At 43.1% G+C, this 19,215-nt stretch overlaps 1 protein-coding gene across 1 annotated transcript in view; it reads left to right on the top strand.

The window, feature by feature from the left end:
• Positions 1-19,215, top strand: part of LIMD1 (LIM domains containing 1) — a 73,647-nt gene that overhangs the window by 28,955 nt on the left and 25,477 nt on the right. The window contains exon 3 of the mRNA XM_036759783.1: positions 10,603-10,704. Coding sequence (XP_036615678.1) covers positions 10,603-10,704 — 102 coding nt within the window. The remainder of the gene's footprint in view (positions 1-10,602; positions 10,705-19,215) is intronic.

Below are 19,215 nucleotides of genomic sequence, written 5' to 3'. Positions count from 1 at the left end.
CAGAAATGATTGGGTTGTAAAAAACAAAAGATAATGATAACATGTAACTTATTTTTGTGTGATTTTTAAGCAATTAACACTTATTTCATATTGCATTCATTTTTTAATTTTCTCTTCTTCCCTACCCAATGAGCCAGCCCTTGTAAAAAAGAAAAGATTGAGGTGGGGGGGAAGGGGGAAGGGAGAGGGGGAGAGAGAGAGAGAGAGAGAGGCAATTCAAACAAAACCACCCAAAACAATGCTGCCTTATATGCAAGATTCCATGCCTATAGTCCGCTCCACCTCTGCAGTGAAGGTGAGAAGAGAGGTATGTTTTCTCAGCTAATTTTTGAGGTCAAGCATGACCATTATAATTGCACAAAGTTCAATTTTGTAAATGTAATTTAAAAAAGATAATTAGGGCATGAGGGGAAGAGAACAGAAGTGGGAGGGGCAGCATATGAGGTTAAGCTTTTCTCCAAGGGCATCATGGGAGGGGGTGGTAGATGATAGTTTTTCTCCCTGTTTGCATTGGTCAAGTGCCCAGCATCATAAGGAATAAGCATTTTTGCTAAGCCCTTTCCTGTTCATGTTATTTTTAGCATTGTGGACAAACAGGGTCAGGGCGTGGAAGGGAGGAGGAATGTCCCTTGGTGCCAAGCCATGGTGGGCCCATTTCTGCATCCAGTTTCACTCAGATCTGTCCAAGTCTTCTTACAGAGAGTTCAATTTGGCTTCTCCTTTTGGATATCAGATGTCCAGAAGGAGTCCAAACAGCATAATCCCATAGACTTGACCTTGAAAACTGAAAAGAAAAAAAAGCCAAACCTTATTCAGTTTGTCACTGATTTTATCTATTGGAGTGCCAGGATATTGTCACTGTCCTAAGCCTTTCCCATAAGGCCCTATTCTGGCCTTATGCCATATCCCTCATTTCCACTTTCTCTCCATCAAATTAGTCATTCCTACTTTGTTTCCTCTGGGTCTAAAAAGATTGCCAAGGTACTCAATTATCCTGTGTGGTCATTGGCCCTCACCTGAGGCTAGGGAGACAGTCATGAGACAGGAAGTGGGAAGAGGTGGCCAAAAATAACCATCCCTCCAGACTATATGAGGCCCATGTGACCCATAGAAAGCTCATCTGGGGTTAGAGTGGGAGTGGAAGATTGGGATGGGCAACATTCAGTTGCTTGTCAGAATTCTCCTACTGGAAGATGTTGACTCCCTGGAGAGGTCAGAGGACCTGGGTTCAAATCAAACTTCTGACAATACCTGTTGAAATCTTTGGCAAGTCACTTAGCCTCTCAGCCTCAGTTTCCTCATCTGTCAAATGAGGAGATTGGCCTGGGTGACCTTCATGGTCCCAGGTAATTGCAGCTCTATGATCTTGTGACCCTGAGCACTTCCAGACAGGGCCCCGCAAGGCCCTTTATCACCTTGTTGGTTGTAGGGGTCAAGAAGCCTTTCCAACTGGGTGGGACCTGTCAGCTCTTGTACTGGCCTGGCATAACCTTGGAGAGTCCTAGTTACCTCCAAGACCATGGGGCATCTGAGTAGGACTTCAATGTCATATTTGTTTCTTAATTGGAGCTGTGATTGCGTTGGTTTAGGTAGTTTCTTGTGCCATTATTTCAATCATGGCAGATTCTTTGTGACCCCATTTGGGGTTTTCTTGGCACTGGAGTGGTTCACCATTTTCTTCTCCAGCTCATTTTACAAATGAGGAAACTGAGACCAACAGGGTTAAGTGATTTGCCCAGGGCCACACAGCTAGTAAGTGTCTGAGGTCAGATTTGAACTTAGGCCTTCCTGACTTCAGGTCCAGTGCTCTGTCTACTGCACCACTTAGCTGCCCTAGAAACTCACTCTACCAAACGCAAATCAGCAACTATTCTGCAATTTCTAGTCTTAGAGAGTTTCCTGGGCCTCTAAGAACTGGGTCACACATCCAGCCTGTGTTGGGAGGACTTGTGGCCAAGACTTCCTGATCCCGGGAGGCAGAAGGGGCTATGGATTTACATTTTGCCCTAAGGAAGGAAAGGTCTAGCACTAGCCATGGTGCTGAACCCTATTCAGCGGCTTTATTTGGGGGAAACTTAGTGAGTGAGTGGCCCTTGCCCAAAAACAGAAGCACTTGTTCAGTGCAGTCCTTGGGAAATCTGAGGATTTGTAAGACTTGTACACAGAACCAGCAGAGCAATTTATACAATGACCATAATACTGTCAAAGATATTAGAACTCTGCTCAGTGCAGCAACCATGAGTGATGGTGAAATGAAACATGCCTCTGGTCTCCCAGCAGAGAGGTGGTGGCTATGGGGCAGAAGGAGGCATGCATTTCAGACATGACCAATGGACTGATTGGTTTGGCTGAACTTTATATCTCATTGTTACAAAGGCAGTGACAATGATTTTTTTGTGACAATAATCTTTTTTTAAACATCAATAAAATATTTGAAAATAAAAAGTAAAAAATAAGGAGGGAAACTGAGGTCCCTAATTGAAACCATGTTGTCCTTATTCTTCTCTGCCTGGGAGTCTTGAAGCCCCAGTTGAGAGATAGAAGCCTGGGTTTCTGACTAGCTTAGATAATTATAGTTGACTCTGGGCCTCCACTTCTGCATCATTTAGATGGGGTGGGAGTAGAAGGAAGGCACCTCTTCTCCAAGTCCTTGGGGAAATGATAGGTACTTGTATATTGGATGAGATTTCTGAGGTCATCTATTCTATTCATTTCTCCCCCACCCTATGTTTACAGATGAGGAAACTGAGGCGCAGAGAGGTACAATCATCTGCTCAAGGGTACACAGGTAGTAAGAAGCAGAGCCAGGATTAGAATCCAGAACCTCAGACTCTAAACCCAAACTTCTTTCCACTGTGCCTCAATCTAGCTTTAGAACCTACAAATGAGCCAATCCTTTCTTCCCACCAATTTTGTGAATATCAATCTATTTTTTTTTTTTAAATCTGCACATATTCTTGACCTTAGGAATGTCTCAGATGAAGGCCCTGGGTACATACAGAGGATTACTCTGACTTCTCAGTTAATGAGATAAGGTGAATAATCTCCCTTTGTACCTGTAAAATATTATATGAATGTAAACAAGTTTTATAGCCCAGGGTTTTCCAGGGAGCTCAGTCTGCATTTTATTTGATTTTCTATGAGCTTCTATTGTCTTTCTTCCCTGAGGGCTTTCTTCTAGATTAAGGAAAAGGGTAGAAGGAGAACTGGTTGTGCTTTCTTTGTCTCTCTCTTGCTATGTCTCTGTATCTCTGTATCTCTTTCTGTCTCTGTTTCTCTGTCTCTCACACACACACATTCACTCATTCATTCCTATAGCTGATGTTGAGGCCATTAATGATGGACCAGTCCCAGAATGAGGGGAGAGGGAACCACATTGCCTGACTTAGGGCTCTCAGACTTGTAATCAGGGATTCAGAAATGACCTATCTACATTTGCTGTTGATGGCAGACCCACCTGCTCTCCCAGACAGCCTCTCAGCATCAAAGTGCTTCTTGATAGAATTATACCCTGCACCCATATAATCTCTCCCAGCCTTGCTGGGAAGGAGAGAACAGTAATTGCCTGGGTGGGGAGAGTCATGACAGGGATGAGCCTCTCCTCCCCAAATTCCCAGATCCTTCTTAGACTATTTTTGTTTGACAACCTCCTTTTGGGATTTTCTTGGTAAAGATACTAGAGTGGTTTGCCATTTCTTTCTGTAGCTCATTTTACAGATGAAGAAACTGAGGAAAACAGGGCTAAGTGACTTGCCCAGAGTCACACAGCTAGCAAGTGTCTGAGGTCAGATTTGAACTCAGGTCTTCCTGACTCCAGGCCTGGGGCTTTATCCATTACACCATCTAGCTGCTTCTTGGACTAATAGTGTTGGCAATTTTCTCATGGTGTGGCCACTCTTGGTGTCTGAAGAACCCCAAGGGTATAATGGATAAGATCCTTTTTTCCCTTTTCCATTTCATTGCCAAGATAGCTCCTCTCTCTTTTGTCATCCTAAACTGCTTGGTTTCTCAATAGAGATAATAAGATCATAGATTTACAGTCAGGAACCATGGAGTCCAATACTGCCTACTCCTACAAATGTGACTAGCTCAGAATCACATAGTAAGTGATAGAGCCAGGGTTTGAACCAAGGTATTCCTAGACCTGGAGCCCTCAGAAAGATGCTTCTAGGGTCATTTGGCTGGTCTAGCCCCTTCATTTTAGGGAGCAAGAAACCGATGACCAAAGGCATTGAGTGACTTGTTTAAAGTAGGAGAATCAGAATTTAAACGTAGGTCTTCTTCCAGCCTAGAGCCTCTCAGACCCAGTGCCCTCAAATCCCTCTCAGACCCTCTCACCCTAGTTTCTTACCAGCCTTCGTAGGTAAAAGCAGGTCTTTTTACAGGGTAGGGAGCCAGAATCTTAAATTTTTCTAAGGCATTATGTGGACCAGTGTATTAATGACAGAGCATAATAACAATAATATTGCTAATAATTAACCTTTTAATTTTTAAAGTCGGCAAAGCACTTTATCTCCTTTGGGTTTCACAGGGCCTTGTAAGGTAGCTATTGCAGGTATTATAATTCCCATTTTACACCTAGCAAAACTGAGGCTGTGAGGTGAAGTGACCCATCCAAGATCATACAGCTAATGTCAAAGACAGGATTCATACCTTGGGTCTTCGTAACTCCAGGTGCATCAGTTTTTGTTCAGCTGTTTCAGTCATGCCTGACTCTTCATGGCCCCATTTGGAGCTTTCTTGGCAAAGATACTAGAGTAGTTTGCCATTTCCTTTTCTAGCTCACTTTACAAATGAGGAGACTGAGGCAAACCAGGTGAAGTGACTTGCCCAGGGTCACATAGCCAGTAAGTGTCTGAGGTCAGATTTGAGCCTATATCTTCCTGACTCCAGGCCCAGTGCTCTATTCGTTATACCACCTAACTGCCTGTAGATGCTTGATTCTAAATGTCTAAATGATGGAGATAAAATAGAGGAAATCAATAAAATAGATGTTCACAAAGCAGTTTGGTGATTTTCCCCCTACATTTCTTATTATTGAACCTATACTCAGCTGTGGATATTTAAATTCCCAAAGGGTGCTTAGCCCTCTGCTTAGCGTTTGAGACTGTGTAGCTAAGTACAAATGTTGTTACTGTCCTAAAGTCATGGAATCTAGAAGTTAGAAGTCAAACTGGAAGTCAAATGCCCACCTCATCCTTATTTTACAGATGATAAAATTGAGACCTGGAGAGGTAAAATGATGTGCCCATATTCTCCTACCCCTTTCATTTTATGTAAGAAGGAATTTAAGCACTTATTAGCTTTATAACTTTGGGTCAGTCGCTCTTGGCCACACAGCTAATGAGTATCTGTGTTTCTTTAATTTTCTCGTCTATAAAATGGGGGATATTATTAACATTTACCTCACAAGTTTGTTGTGAGCTAGAATGAGATATAGAAGCATTTTGTAAACCATAAAGCATAAGTTATTATCATCATTATTATTATCTCTCCCCTCCCCAAAGTTATTGTAAACATTCCAACCATAGTATATGGTCAGGATGGTGGGGTGCTGGAGCATCATAGATGGTGCATGCAGGGAGTATGAAGTCAGGGAGAGGCTTGGAAGTAACAGCAGTCTGGTAGAAAGAAGCCTGTGGTTGGTACATAAGAGGAAAGTCTAAATTATGGAGGTAAAATAATAGTGAGCATTTAGGCCTAAATGAGTAGCATAGTGGTTCTGTAGTCTTTGTGGGATCATCTAGTGCTAGCAGGGATCTCAATGGCCATGTAGTTCAACCCCCTCATTTTTACAAATGAGGAAACTGAGGCCTGTGAAGGTGACTTGTCCAAAAGATTTGAGTCAGAGGATGTGTATTTGAGTCCCAGTTCTGCCATTTACTATTTGTGTGACCTTGGGCAAGTCACTTAACTTTTCTGGCCTTTCTTTGCTGACAAATTGGGAGAGTTGAACTGATCTCACCAATGACCCTTCCAGCCCTAACTCTCCTTACCACAGGGGTCCAAAGGAGAAGTTATTTGAAAATCGAGGTGTCCATAGCAATGTACCATCCATGTGTTTTAGTGGAAGAGTTTAATATAATTTTATTCCCACTAACTTGAGCAAAGGAAATGCAGATTTTAATTTCACGCTAATAAAATTGACTCATTTATTTAGATGCCTTTTTGGGTAAGCCTTCTCAGTATAAGGCAGGAGTGGCTGCTGACTGACATTTTTTATCTTAATCTTTGGATTCCTTCCCTGTGTTATTTTGGTCAGTTAGTTTATCTCGGAACTGTCCCTCCTCTGGGTTTATGGAAAGAGTGACTCTTTGCTCATGTGACAAATGACTGGCCTCAGTCACTCACCTATTTGTGAAATATATTTCTATAGTGGATTAAGCTTGGAATTACAGAGTTGAATAATGGGGGTAAATGGTGTTGGAGTGTGCATAGAGGTGAATAGATGGGTATAGTAAGAAAGTAGCTCTTGTCATTAATTTCTTCTTTCAATTATATGTCTGTTTGGGCTGAATGTATTTTAGAACTGCTAACAGTTACCTTCATCATCCCCCAGGGTAAAGAGTGACTAAGGAACACAGGACAGAAGTGCCTCTGGGGAGGGGATTTAGGACTGAGTTGGGGGCACTAGATCATAAAACAGCACCTGATCTCCAACCTTACACTCTTGCCTGTGGCACTGAAAACTTAAAGTACTTACTCAAGGTCACTCGGCTAGTATGTGTCAGAGACAAGACTTGAACCTATGTCCTTCTGACTCAGAGTACTTCTCTAGTCCTGTGCCACACATCCTCCCATTTGAACCTTAGAATACCTTTATATTGAGGTCACCTTTTGCTGTCACATTTCCTATTCCCTTCCACCCCCATGCTCAGGCCTCCCCCAGGGCTAACAGCACTAAGGATGACACATGTTAAGAGTCAAAATGGCTCTTACCTGTTAGCACTATGCATTTCTGGAGGCATAAACCTGGCCTTCAAAAAAAGGCTTAACAATAAAACTTCACTATTCCTTTAAAAAGTTTATTTCCAAACATTCTCTAATGGCTTTGGGTCCCTGGCTATGCTAAGAATAAAGTAAAACGTGAAACCCCAAATGAGTGTGTTTCTTTGGCTCAGGAATAGTGTATGTAATTCATTTCAATTCCACAAACATTCATTAAGGGCCTTCTGTATACAAGGAACTGTCCTAGGTGCTGGGAATATGAATATGAAAGGAAAATAGCTTATATTTTATTTCATGGGATATGTTGTGTGGGGGGATAAGAGTAACACTAACTAGAGAAGGATGGGGTAAAGGAGAGAGCACACAAAGCACTCTGGGGATTCTGAGGAGGAAGCAAACATTTTCAACAAGGGGTTGAGGAAAGGCTAAAGGGAGGAAACCTTGAAGCTTGAGAACCAGGCCTTGAAGGAAGATGGAGATTCAGCAAGGCAGAGATGAAGAGGGAAAGTATTCCAGGCACAAGGAGAATGGTTCATGTGGATGTGTGCATGGGGGAGATGGGGTGTTCAGTTGGACAACCAGCTAAATATTTAGTTTGGCCACAGTAGAGGATGTATGAAGGGGAAGAGGGTGAAATTCAGCAGATAAGTTATGTTAGAACAGGATTAGAATCCCTCCCTTCCCTCAAAGTTTAGCTTAAGCATGCCTTCCTACAGAGGAAGCCTTTCCTGATTTGCTACTGCCTCCTCACCGAAATCATCAATCCACTTTATATGGAGATAGGGACCGGACCTCTGGTTTCATTGATACTGGGAAGTTCAAGATGAGGACACTCCCTCTTCCAGGGCAGATTGACATCATCTTTGAATGATATTTTGTTTGCAATGATATAGTAACAGAGAATTTCCTAGTGCCCTAGGGAGGTCACCTATGGTCATACAGTCAGTGTGTGTCAGAGGGCGGGATTTGAACCAACATCTTCCTGGTTCCAAGGCTAGCTCTCTACCCATAATTCCCCACTACCTCTCATGTGAGCTTTTATATGTAAGCACCCTAAGGGCAGGAATTGTGTCATATTTCTTTCTGTATCCCCAGCGCTGAACACAGTTGTTGGACATGTTATTGGTTCTCGATAAATGCTTCTTGATTGATTGTATTTTTTTGTACCCTAAAAATATTTTATTTTTTCCCCAATTACATGTAAACAATTTTAAACAGTCATTTAAAAATTTTTTTGTTCAAAATTCTCTTTCTCCTCACTCCCTCACTGAGAAGACAAGCAATTTGATATAAGTTATACATGTGCAGTGAAACATATTTCCATGTTAGTCATGTTGTAAAAGAAAACAGGCCAAAAAAAGAAAAAGAAAGTTTTAAAAGTATGTTTCAGTCTACATGCAGACTCCATCAGTTCTTTCTCTGGAAGTGGATAGTATTTTTCATCATAAGTCCTTTGGAATTATCTTGGATCATTGTGTTGCTGAGAATAGCTAAGTCATTCACAGTTGATCATTATACAATATTGCTTTACTGTGTCCAGTGTTCTGGTTCTGCTCATCTCCCCGATTGTAGGTTCTCAGGCAAAGAGGAACCACAGTACCTTTGATCCATGTCACAGCAATGGGGAGCACCCTATCTACTCCAGCTTGGAGAGGGTGGGTGCAGGGTAACATGTTTCCTTCCACCGGCTTCATGGAGCTTTGTTCTACATGTGCGAAAAAGGAGCATCTTTTGGCGATTATAAAACCAGTAGTACACCACCCCCCCGCCCCCCATATATACAGTTCCATCCATCTCTTCTCCCAAACCCCTACTGGGGAACCAGTTCAGTGTCTGAGGTAGCCAATCTTTCAATCTGTGGGATGAAGATTATAGAGCATTCAGCTTCATCAACTTTGTGCTTTGGAGGTCAGTAAATTTCAAAGTAACAAGATGATGGGGCCATGACATTTCCAGAAGAAATGCAGTTCTAGGAACTCCTTCATTAAATGCCTGGGAGCTCTCAGCACCCGCATGTTTAAACAGTTGGCATTAGGCCAAGGAGAATTATCTTCCTTTGTAGATAAACACTAAGAAATGGGAAGATGTCTCCAGTTACGCCATATCATGATGTCTTCCCATATCCCCCAGGAAGGTGTGCTCTAAGCTATATCCTAGCTAATTATTCTTAAAGACACAGTCTACAACACTGGTGTTGAGCTGGACTCAATCAAAAAGTAAGTGCCTACTATGAGCCAGACACTGTGCTAAATGCTGAGGCTAGAAGTTCAAAGAATAAAATAATCCCTACTCTCAAGAAGTTTATATACTAATGTGGGAGACAAATACATATGCAGTACATATACAACTTTCACAGGCATAATGTTCCTAAAAAATGGCATGAAAGTAAAAAAGTGAGCATTGGGACCTTTGGGAAACCTTTGGGAAATGGTGGAGAGGTCCCTGACCATGAAAAACTGTAATCTTTCATTAGAAATTGGCTGAAAATACACTTTTCTGCCTATAATTCTTTATAACCAAACCTTAATTCTGATAATATGCAGTTTTCCTAGCACAGAAACCATGAAGGGGAGTAACAGGGAAGAGGAAAGGCCACTTCAGACAGGACAGGGAGGGGCAGAGGCTGATAGGGAAAGGGGCAATTCTGCTTTCTCTAATCTCCCTTTTGGTTCCGTGGTTTAACTGTTCCCCGATGAAAAGCACACACCTTGGGGAGAATCCTCAGCCCCCTCCAAGTTCCCCTGCCTGGCCAGTGGGGGCAGGACATAGTGGCCCAGGCCAGATGCTCCCTCAGCCTCAGGTGACCACCATCTCATTTACATACAAACTTGGCCACTTGTCTATTTTTTCAATTCCCTCATCACTGTCTTGAGAGGTTACTTTAGCACTTTCTGGAGTGGATTCATGAGCACTTTTATAAATACTTTCCTCCTTTTTGTGGCTACAAACTTGTGCATTGACCTTTCATTTTTTTCTCTACTGCACATAGTCATGAATATTGTGTGGTTGCCAACTTGAAAGTGAAAATGAGGTTACAAATGAAATCTTGCTAATGCTTGAAGTCATGAAAGTTAAATGCTCGAATGTTGAAGATTGTATATATACACATGTATATATATGCATGTGTGTGTGTGTGTGTATGCACATATGTATAGTTAATTTAAAAATCTATACAAAGTAACTAAATTCAGATAGTTTGAGTGGAGGGTATTAGTAGATGGAAGGAATCAGGTAAAACTTCGGGTAGAAGATGGTGCCCAAGTTGTGTCGTAAAGGAAGAGAAGGGACTCTATGAGGCAGAGGTAAGAAGGACATGTTGACATGAGGACCAGTGCCAAGGCATGGAGGTGGGAAATGGTTTATTGTCTATGAGGAACAGAGAGAAGAACAGTTTGGCTAGGTCGCAGAGTGAGGGTGAGGAGGAAAACAAGTCAGTCTGCTGCAATAATCTAGATGTCAGATAGTGATCATTTGGATTAGACCGCGGTGACTGTGAGAGTAGAGTGTAAGGAATGGATGCAGAGGAAGAATCAACTGGACTTGATAATAGTTGACCCCTTTATGATGAAGAGAGACAGACCGTGCTTGTCTCATAATACTGCTTCTCTTTGATTTCCCTCTCTCACAGTGTCTTGTTTCCTTTTTCCCTTCTAGGAGCATGTGTGAAATGCAATAAGGGCGTCTTTGGAGCCAACCAGGCCTGCCAAGCAATGGGGAACCTCTACCATGACAGCTGCTTCACCTGTGGGGCCTGCAGTAAGTTTCTCTCCATCTGTCAAAGCAGAGGTTAGGGGGGTAGAGATTGGGGGAGAGCAGAAGGAAGAAGAGGAGGAGAGATGATCCTAATGTGTAAATAAAACTAATGTTTCTGTGCCCTTTCTTCTTGGCTCTTAATTGCATACAGGCCCTTGGGGTGGGGGGGAGGGGGCAGTCAGAGAAGACAAAAGACCCAGAGCCTGAGTGAGGAGGGCTCCAGGCAGTCCCAGAATCATCTCTTTGAGAGCCAAAAGGACCTTAGAGATCATTTGGTCCAACCCCTGCACTCTACAGTGAGGTCCGCAGAGGTGAAGTGATTTGTACAAGATCACCCAGGTGGGTAGTGGTAGTGGTGGTAGTAGTAGTATGACTCTCACAGTGACATGTTGGTTCACTCAGTGTAGCTTCAACTTTGCCTAGGCGCTCCATGAAAGGAATGTCATTTTCCTTCTTCCATTTCCCAGCAAAGATATTTGAGTCGGATTCCCTGCAGTGCCTAAAAGTGACACTCGGGTTGTAGTTTAGGCAGCTGATCTTCCTTTGGGCCATCAGGATTCTCTTGGAGTCTGACAGGAAAAAATCTTCTCCCCTAAGCACCCAGGCTTACTCTCTTCTCATGCTTTGTAGAAAACTTCATTTACAGTCTAGGGCTCAGGCAGCATGGTGAAGGAGACCAAGACCCCGGGCTTGGGAAGTTCAAATCCTGTGGGATCCTGGGCAGATCACTTCACTTTGGTGACTTAGGCAACTCCCTAGCAACTCATCTAATAAATCCCTGACTATTTTGATCAGCATTGGGGGAGGAGCCCCCTCCTACGAGGGAATTTTTCACCCTGACAAAATTCCAGTTCCCTAATGATATTATCATGGGACCATAGATTTAGAGCTGGAGGGAACCTTGGAGGCCATCTTGTCCAAGCTGCTCCTTTTATTAAGAAGAAACAGGAAAAGGTCTCGAGGGGTTAAGTGATTTCTCCAGAGCCCCAGTTTGAACCCTTGGCATTCTATCTCCAAACTCAGTGTTTTCGCCACTGCCTCCCTATTCAAATAATACTCATTATAGCTTTCATACTTGCTCTCAAAAGAAAGACAAAACCGCTGTGACCCTAGCACATCACAGAGCACCTCATTTTGTACCTTTCTAAAACATTTGTTATGTAATATTTTGTATTTTAGTTATCTCTTTGTAGATTGTTCTTTTTCTAGACTATAATCTCCATGAGGGCCCAGCCTGGGTCATACCTTATCTAAACTTTACATCTCTTTCTGCCTAGCACAGCACACTTTTCACCTACTGTCACAATAGGTGGTGGTTGTTGTCAGGTGAGTGATTCTACCAATCTGACCCTAGAAGTAGGACCCAGGTTTAAATCCTGCTTCTAACACTTAATACACATGTTGTGAAGCAAATCATTTCACTTCCCTGGCTCTCACTTTCTTCCTCTGTAAAATGAGAGGCCTCTGAGGTCCCTTTCAGCTGAAGAATTGTGATTCTGTCTGTGGACCAAAGAACCAGCTTTCTATGCCACTGCTAAGGCAAAAGAACCAAAATGATTGAATAATCTGATGTCAAAGAGCTCCACTATTAAATTAGGAAATGTATAGGATCGCTGTGTGATTAAAGTCACTCCCCTGGAGGCATTTAGATTGCTGGCATGGATATGTGAAAGAGTATGTGGGTCCTTAGGTGTCTATATCATACCTATGTTGTAGTCAGCAGCTCTGGTGGGGGCTCTTCTCAACTGAACAACTGATTAAACTGATGGTGGTTGCCCTCCCCGAATACCAAAGTGATGTTTATTGAATCCTAGCAAAATTATTCATTGGGCTTCTGCTTACCACACTCTCGCTTCTATCACACTCTGGCTCCGGCACACCCCTGCTCTGGCTCGCAAGCTAGTGCTTTCTCTCTGGTGTGTCTGGTAACCTTAGAGAGATGAGTTTGGTTATGCAGGTGACTCATCATCTCACTTTTTTTTGTTGTTTAAAGATAAAGTTTCACCCTCATCCCCAATTGAGCCTTTTCTTATAAGAAAGAAAAGCATCTGAGCTAAATCAATAGAAGGGCATCTGATTGTGTGCCCTGCCTTCCATGTCCATAGTCCCCTACTCTCTGTCGAGAGGAAGATTTATATCCTTCTCAGCTGCCTGGGACTGTGATTGTTCCCCGTCTTTTACTGCTCACTGATAGCTAGTTTCCCTTTGTTTGAATCGACCTCTTCTCGTCCCCTGAGATTTGGTTTTTAAAAGCGAAACTATGGCAACTCTTCCTTTTACGCCATTCTTTGTTTTTACTGGTCCTTCCATGTGTGTCTTGTGATTCATTGCACCATAGATTCTTAGTTCTGCCCCTAAATTGCACAAGGGAAGAAAATAAGGCCCAGGTTGAATGGAGGTTGCATGCTGTGGAAACAGCATTGGACTTCTGAGTTCCCAGATTTGGGTCTGCATCTTGGTCTGTGTGATCTAGGCCAGAGGGAAAAACAATCATCGTATTTATTTCAGTTTTACAAAGCAGGGCTCACCAGAACAGTCCTCTGATGTAGGTAGTCTACGCATTATTTTCTTAATTTTATGAGTAAGGAAACTGGTGTTCAGAGAGTTTCAGTGACTCACTCGTCATCGATCACACAGCTATTAAATGGCCAGGGAGCTGGTGCTCAAACTCAGGACTTCAGACTCTAAATACAACACTGTTTTCACTCAGTCACTTTTACTGAAATGGAATAACTTCATTCCTATGAGCCTCTCTTCTATAAAAAGGGGCTAATATTTATTCTACATACTTTCCAGGGTTGTTATGAAGAAATCACTCTGTAGGGGCAGCTAGGTGGCGCAGCGAATAGAGCCCCCGGCCCTGGAATCGGGAGGACCTGAGTTCAAATTTGGCCTCAGACAGTTGACACTTACTAGCTGTGTGACCTTGGGCAAGTCACTTAACCCCAATTGCCCTGCCGAAAAACCAAAAACCAAAAAAAAAAAAGAGAAAGAAAGAAATCAGTCTGTAAACCATTAAGCACTATGTAAATGTGAATTCTTGCTGTTATTGCCCAAAATCACAAGGCTACGTTTTAGGATGATAGATTTAAAACTGGAAGGGACCTTAGAGGTCATTGACTCTACCTTGCCCATTTTACAGATGAAGAAACTGAGGCCTAAAGAGTTGAAATGACTTGTCCAAGATCACACAGTATTATAGCCACAATCTGAACTCAGATCATGGTACAATGGAAATAATCAATGGGCCTTCCTCTGGTGATTATTCCCTGTGTTCCTTAGGCAAATCTCTCTCACTATTCTGGGCCTCAAGATTACTTTAAAATAAAGATGTTGGTCTTAGTCTCTGAATTCTCTTCCAATTCTAAATCTGTGATTTGAAGTCAACTCTCTGAGCTTCAGTTTCCTTATCTGTAAAATGAAAGGTTTGGACTATGTGGCCTCCGAGCTCCCTTCTAGCTCTTTGTCTATGATCCTATGGTTTCAGATTCAGTGCCCTTCCCACTCTAGCATGGCGCCTCCACTAGTGGAAGAATCAGGAGCAGAACCCATGCCCTTCCCACTCTAGTGTGGCGCCTCCATTAGTGGCAGAATCAGGAGCAGAACCCATGCCCTTCCCACTCTAGCAGGGTGCCTCCATTAGTGGGAGAATCGGGGGTAGAACCCATGTCCTTCCCACTCTAGCATGGTGCCTCCATTAGGGACAGAATCAGGAGCAGAACCCATGCCCTTCCCACTCTAGCGTGGCGCCTCTATTGGTGGCAGAATCGGGAGCAGAACCCATGTCCTTCCCACTCTAGCATGGCGCCTCCATTAGTGGCAGAATCAGGAGAAGAACCCATGCCCTTCCCACTCTAGCGTGGCGCCCCCATTGGCAGCAGAATCGGGAGCAGAACCCATGCCCTTCCCATTCTAGCATGGCACCCCCATTAGGGGCAGAATCAGGAGCAGAACCCATTCCTTTTGACATCTGGTGCTGTGCTTTTTCTCCTATGTGAGAGTTCATGATATAGGATCCATAAACTTATTTTTTAAATGTTTCAATAATTTTGTTTCAATATAGTTGTTTTTCTTTGCAATCTTATTACTTTATGCATTTAGAAAAATTATTCTTAGAAGGGATCCACAGACATCCCCAGACACTGCCAGAGAGATCTGGGGCACAAAGCAATCTAAGCTTCCCTGCTCTCCATGCCCTTCTGGCATTTTTCTCCCTTCCTATATCTTCCTCTTGAATTTGCTCACTCCTCACTCACCCAAATGCACTTTGGCCATATTGAGGATGGGTAATGTCCACAGGGGACACCATAACAGTTGTCTGATTTGTGGATGTTTTCATTCTTTTCTATTGCTTTTTGTAAAACGTCCTCCTTTCTCAGTTCTGTCCTCTGGCAGGCAGCCTCACACCCGTCAGCATGAGGGACGTGAGCTGTGTGTATCTGCGTGTATCTGTGCACCCTTCCCAGCATGCTGCATGTGTATCAGACTGTCACACCACCAGACACTATTGCAGGAAGCTGTTGGCAAGCCCTCCCGAACGAGAGAGGGCAGGAATTGCTTTGGCAGGAGGCCATGTACATTGTGTTTCTGGAGACCGTGTGTTGAAGGGTGTCTCTCAAGAGAAGCTGGCGCCTTTCTTGTGGCTGGAGAGAGAATGAGAAGGAAGAAGTGAAGCTGCACTTGTTAGGTCAAGTGGAATTCTCCTTAGCCATCACCCAGGGCAAACTCTTCCCAAGTAAGCAAGGCCATATGTGCTTTAATTCCAAGTGGACCTAGTTGCTGTTGAACAGTTAGTTGTTTTCAGGGCTGAGGAGCAAATGCAGCTAAGGTGTAGCCCATTCACCGTGCCAGTGTTCATGGCTCTAGGGTTTTACTTGGCTTTGCTTTGGAGGTGTTTTTTCATGACTGCTGATGTGTTAACAGTTTGTAAATGGGTTTCCAGGTTCCCTGCCCTACTGATTACCATATGGGAAGCCTGGGTTACAAAACACGGGAATAGATTCCCAAGAGAAATTGGGTCCTCCCCTTTCTGGAGATCCTTCAGTATAGGGTAGATACCACCCTTCCCTGGGGAAGTTAGAGACAAGAACCAACCACAGTCCCATAGTACTTACCGCAGTGAGTTTCAAATCAGTATCTCCGTGATCTGATAGAAGGGTTCTTAGCCTGGCTTTTAGGAGACCCATGAACTTGGATGGAAAAAAAAATTATATCTTTATTTTTTCATCTCTAACTGAAATTTAGTATTTTCTTCTATGAATGTAGGCAACAAGCCACAGTAGTACAATACACTGCAGCCTTTTCCAATAAATACAGGAGTAAATCAAGGATGCCCATTGTTTGCATTGCAGTAGTATTTGGCTCTATGCAGGGTTCTAGAAATGCTAGTAATAGCAATAATACAAGAGAAATAAACCAAAGGCACAAAGATGGGTAAAGAGGAGATAGAATCACAGTAGTGTGAGACTTCACCAACCTCCCAGAGGGGTCCAGGACACCAAGAAATCAAGAACCCAGTTACAGAACAAGAGAGAAGCATCTGGTAGAGTGGGGAAAGCAGCACCCTGGGAATCAGGAGGATCTGGGTTCATATCACACCTCAGATGCTTAGTGGCTGTGTGGCTTAGGGCAAGTCACTTAACATTTCTGACCCTCTGTTCTCTCATCTGTAAAATCAATTAGCAAATATTTATTAAGGACTACTGTACCAGGCACTGTCCTAGGTGCTAGGGATACAAGTGCAGAGAATAAAACATTCCCCGTGTAAAATATCCTTACGTTCTAAATGCAAATAATAATAGCGCTTTCCTCCCTGGGTCTTTGTGAGGGTCACATGTGATAACATGTAAAGCCCTTTGCCAACCACACTATGGAAATGTGAGCTATTTAAGGCAGCAGTGCCAAGGACCAGTGGGCAGGAAATGGCAGCAGGGTGGCAAGGAGGGGCACGGAGACTTTTCAAAATGTTTGAACAAAGATCTGGGTTCAAATCTAGTCTCTGCTGTTTAACCACCGTGGGCCTTAGATAAGTTATTTAACTTCTGTGACTCATTTTCCTCATCTGTAAAGTAAATGAGATACACTTGATGCTCCCTCCCAAATCTAAACCCTATGGTCCTAAATATCATTTTGGAAACATGATGACTTAAGTGGAACAGGCATCTGGAATCTAAATGACCTCTCCTTTATCTACCTTAAAAAAAAGTCTAAAATAGAGTAAAGGAATTCCATTTTATACCCCCGCCACCTCTAGTGCACCCCAGAAAAAAGGGAGAGAGGGAAGACCTTTAAAAATAATGAATTTGAATTGCAGTGGAACCTTGCTGAATTGATCTAACTGTGATGAAGGCTTGTTAGAATCAGTGGAAAGTCTTAATTGTGAAACATTAAGGACAGTTTGAAGTGTATGTCCTTCCAATTACCCAGGTATGAAAGCTCCCCATATCCAATCAGGTGCAAAGTTCTGCAGTATCTCCCATCTATCCCTGTCTCTTTACTCATCCTGTCTCAGAGGATGTGACCACCCTAGCCTAGGCCCTTGTCACCTCTTGTCTGTACTATTTTAAGAGCCTCTTAGCTGCTCCCACACCTCCATTCTCACCCCCTCTACCATCCATCATTCACACAGCTACCAACATAATAAGTCTCAGGCCTGACTGTGTCATTTCCCTCCTCCAAAGCCTTCCATGAATCTGTTGGCTTTAGTATAAAATTCAAACTCCTTAGCCTAGCTTTTTAGGCTCTCCACTACTTGCCTGTACCTATCATTCTAGTCTTGCTCTCCTGAGCTCCCCTTCACACTGTCTACATTCCAGACACATTTCACTGGCAGCTGTTTCCCAAACTCGACATGCCATCTCTTGCCTCTCTGTTTGTACAAGCCACCTCCCATTGCTGAAACAAACTCCCTATTCACCTCTGGCTTTTGGTATTCTCTTCAAGACTCAATTCTCATGGCTAGACTGTGGTGATAGATGTTGGTCTCCCTTCTTCAGATCTCTCCCCGCTCCAGTCCATCCCCACTCAACTGCTAGAGGGTTTTCTAAAGCTTAAGACTGATTGACCATGTCACGCCATTCCCCTCACTCAACAAACTCCAGTGACTCCCCATCCCCTCCAGGATCAAGTATAAAGTCCTCTATTTGGTATCGAAAGCCCTTCACAGCCTGATTACTTCCCACCATTCCAATTTTCTGACCCTTTACTATCCTCTGAGTAGTCTGGAATCAGCATTACCAGCTTTCTTAATGTTCCTTGCACATATCACCCCATTCCCCATCTCTGTGCCTTTTCTCTCTCAGTCTCCTATGCCTGGAATGCTTTCCTTCCTCACCTCTGGCTTCTGGTTTCCCTCAGGACTCAGCTCAAATCCCACCTTCTGGAGGATGCCCTTCCCAGTCACCCCTACACTCACCCCACCAAACTTGTGGAAGACAGAGACTGTTTTTTGTCTTTATATCTCTAGTACCTTGCACATAGTCGACACTTCATACATTTTTGTCCCACTGAATTGAGAACTAAGCAAAGGAAATATTAGGGGACCTACTTCAATGAATAGAAAAGAATAACACAATTAGCACATCAACCTTTTAGGTATAAAACAGTGCTCTTAAAGTGTTTCATTGTGCTCAAAAGTATTTCCTTTCTTAAGTCTAAAAATTTCAACTGAAATAGTGTTTATTCTATGTATTTACTTAGCAAAAGCCAAACTTAAATCCAGTCTCAATTAATGAGGTCCTGGTGTACTTCTTTGTGGCTGGTATGGAGGTGACCCTGGGCTTAATTTGAAGAGATAGTGAAGGATCTCTAGTAAGCAAAGGCTTTGAGTAACAAAGGGATATAATGCACTGGAAGTCAAGAAAACCTGGGTTCCTATCCTGATACTTATTTGCCACACAACCTTGGCCAAGTGACAGTTTCTTTGTGCCTCAGTTCCTTCATCTGTAACATTTAGGCATTGGCCTTGAGGGCCTCTAAGGTCCATTCCAGCTCTGTCACTGGTCCTCTGAGTACAAGACTGGTATCATGTGTATATTGTCCAAGAACCAGCCAGCCTCTGTGTTCATTTAATAAGCAGTTTTTTAAGGCTTATCACCAAGCTGGCCACAGAGTTGGTAAATTTTTAGTCACAGTAACTCATGAACAAGTTTGGGATTGGAGGCTCAGCTCTATCTGCTTTCATGGAGAGACTGCCTGTATCCACAGCATCTCAGATCTTTGAGGAATTAACATACTGAAGTAGAAGAGGCACAGTGGATAGACCGCTGAATCCCGAGTGAGTTCAAATCCAGCTTCAGATGCTTTAACTGTGTGACCCTGGGCAAGTCCCCTAACCTCTGTTTGCCTCGGTTTTCTTACCCGTGAAATACTTACCTCATATAAGATAATCTTTGTAAAGTGCTCAGCACAGTACTTGATATAAAGTAAGAACTGTAAAAATGTCAGCTATCATTATCATCATTTACTCTGACTTTTCTGTATGTCCGAATAATTTATAAGCAAGTGTGTTGGGCC

This window comes from Trichosurus vulpecula, chromosome 5, assembly GCF_011100635.1.
Source record: "Trichosurus vulpecula isolate mTriVul1 chromosome 5, mTriVul1.pri, whole genome shotgun sequence".
NCBI lineage: Eukaryota > Metazoa > Chordata > Mammalia > Diprotodontia > Phalangeridae > Trichosurus > Trichosurus vulpecula.
This window is presented reverse-complemented; position numbering and strand designations above follow the sequence as displayed.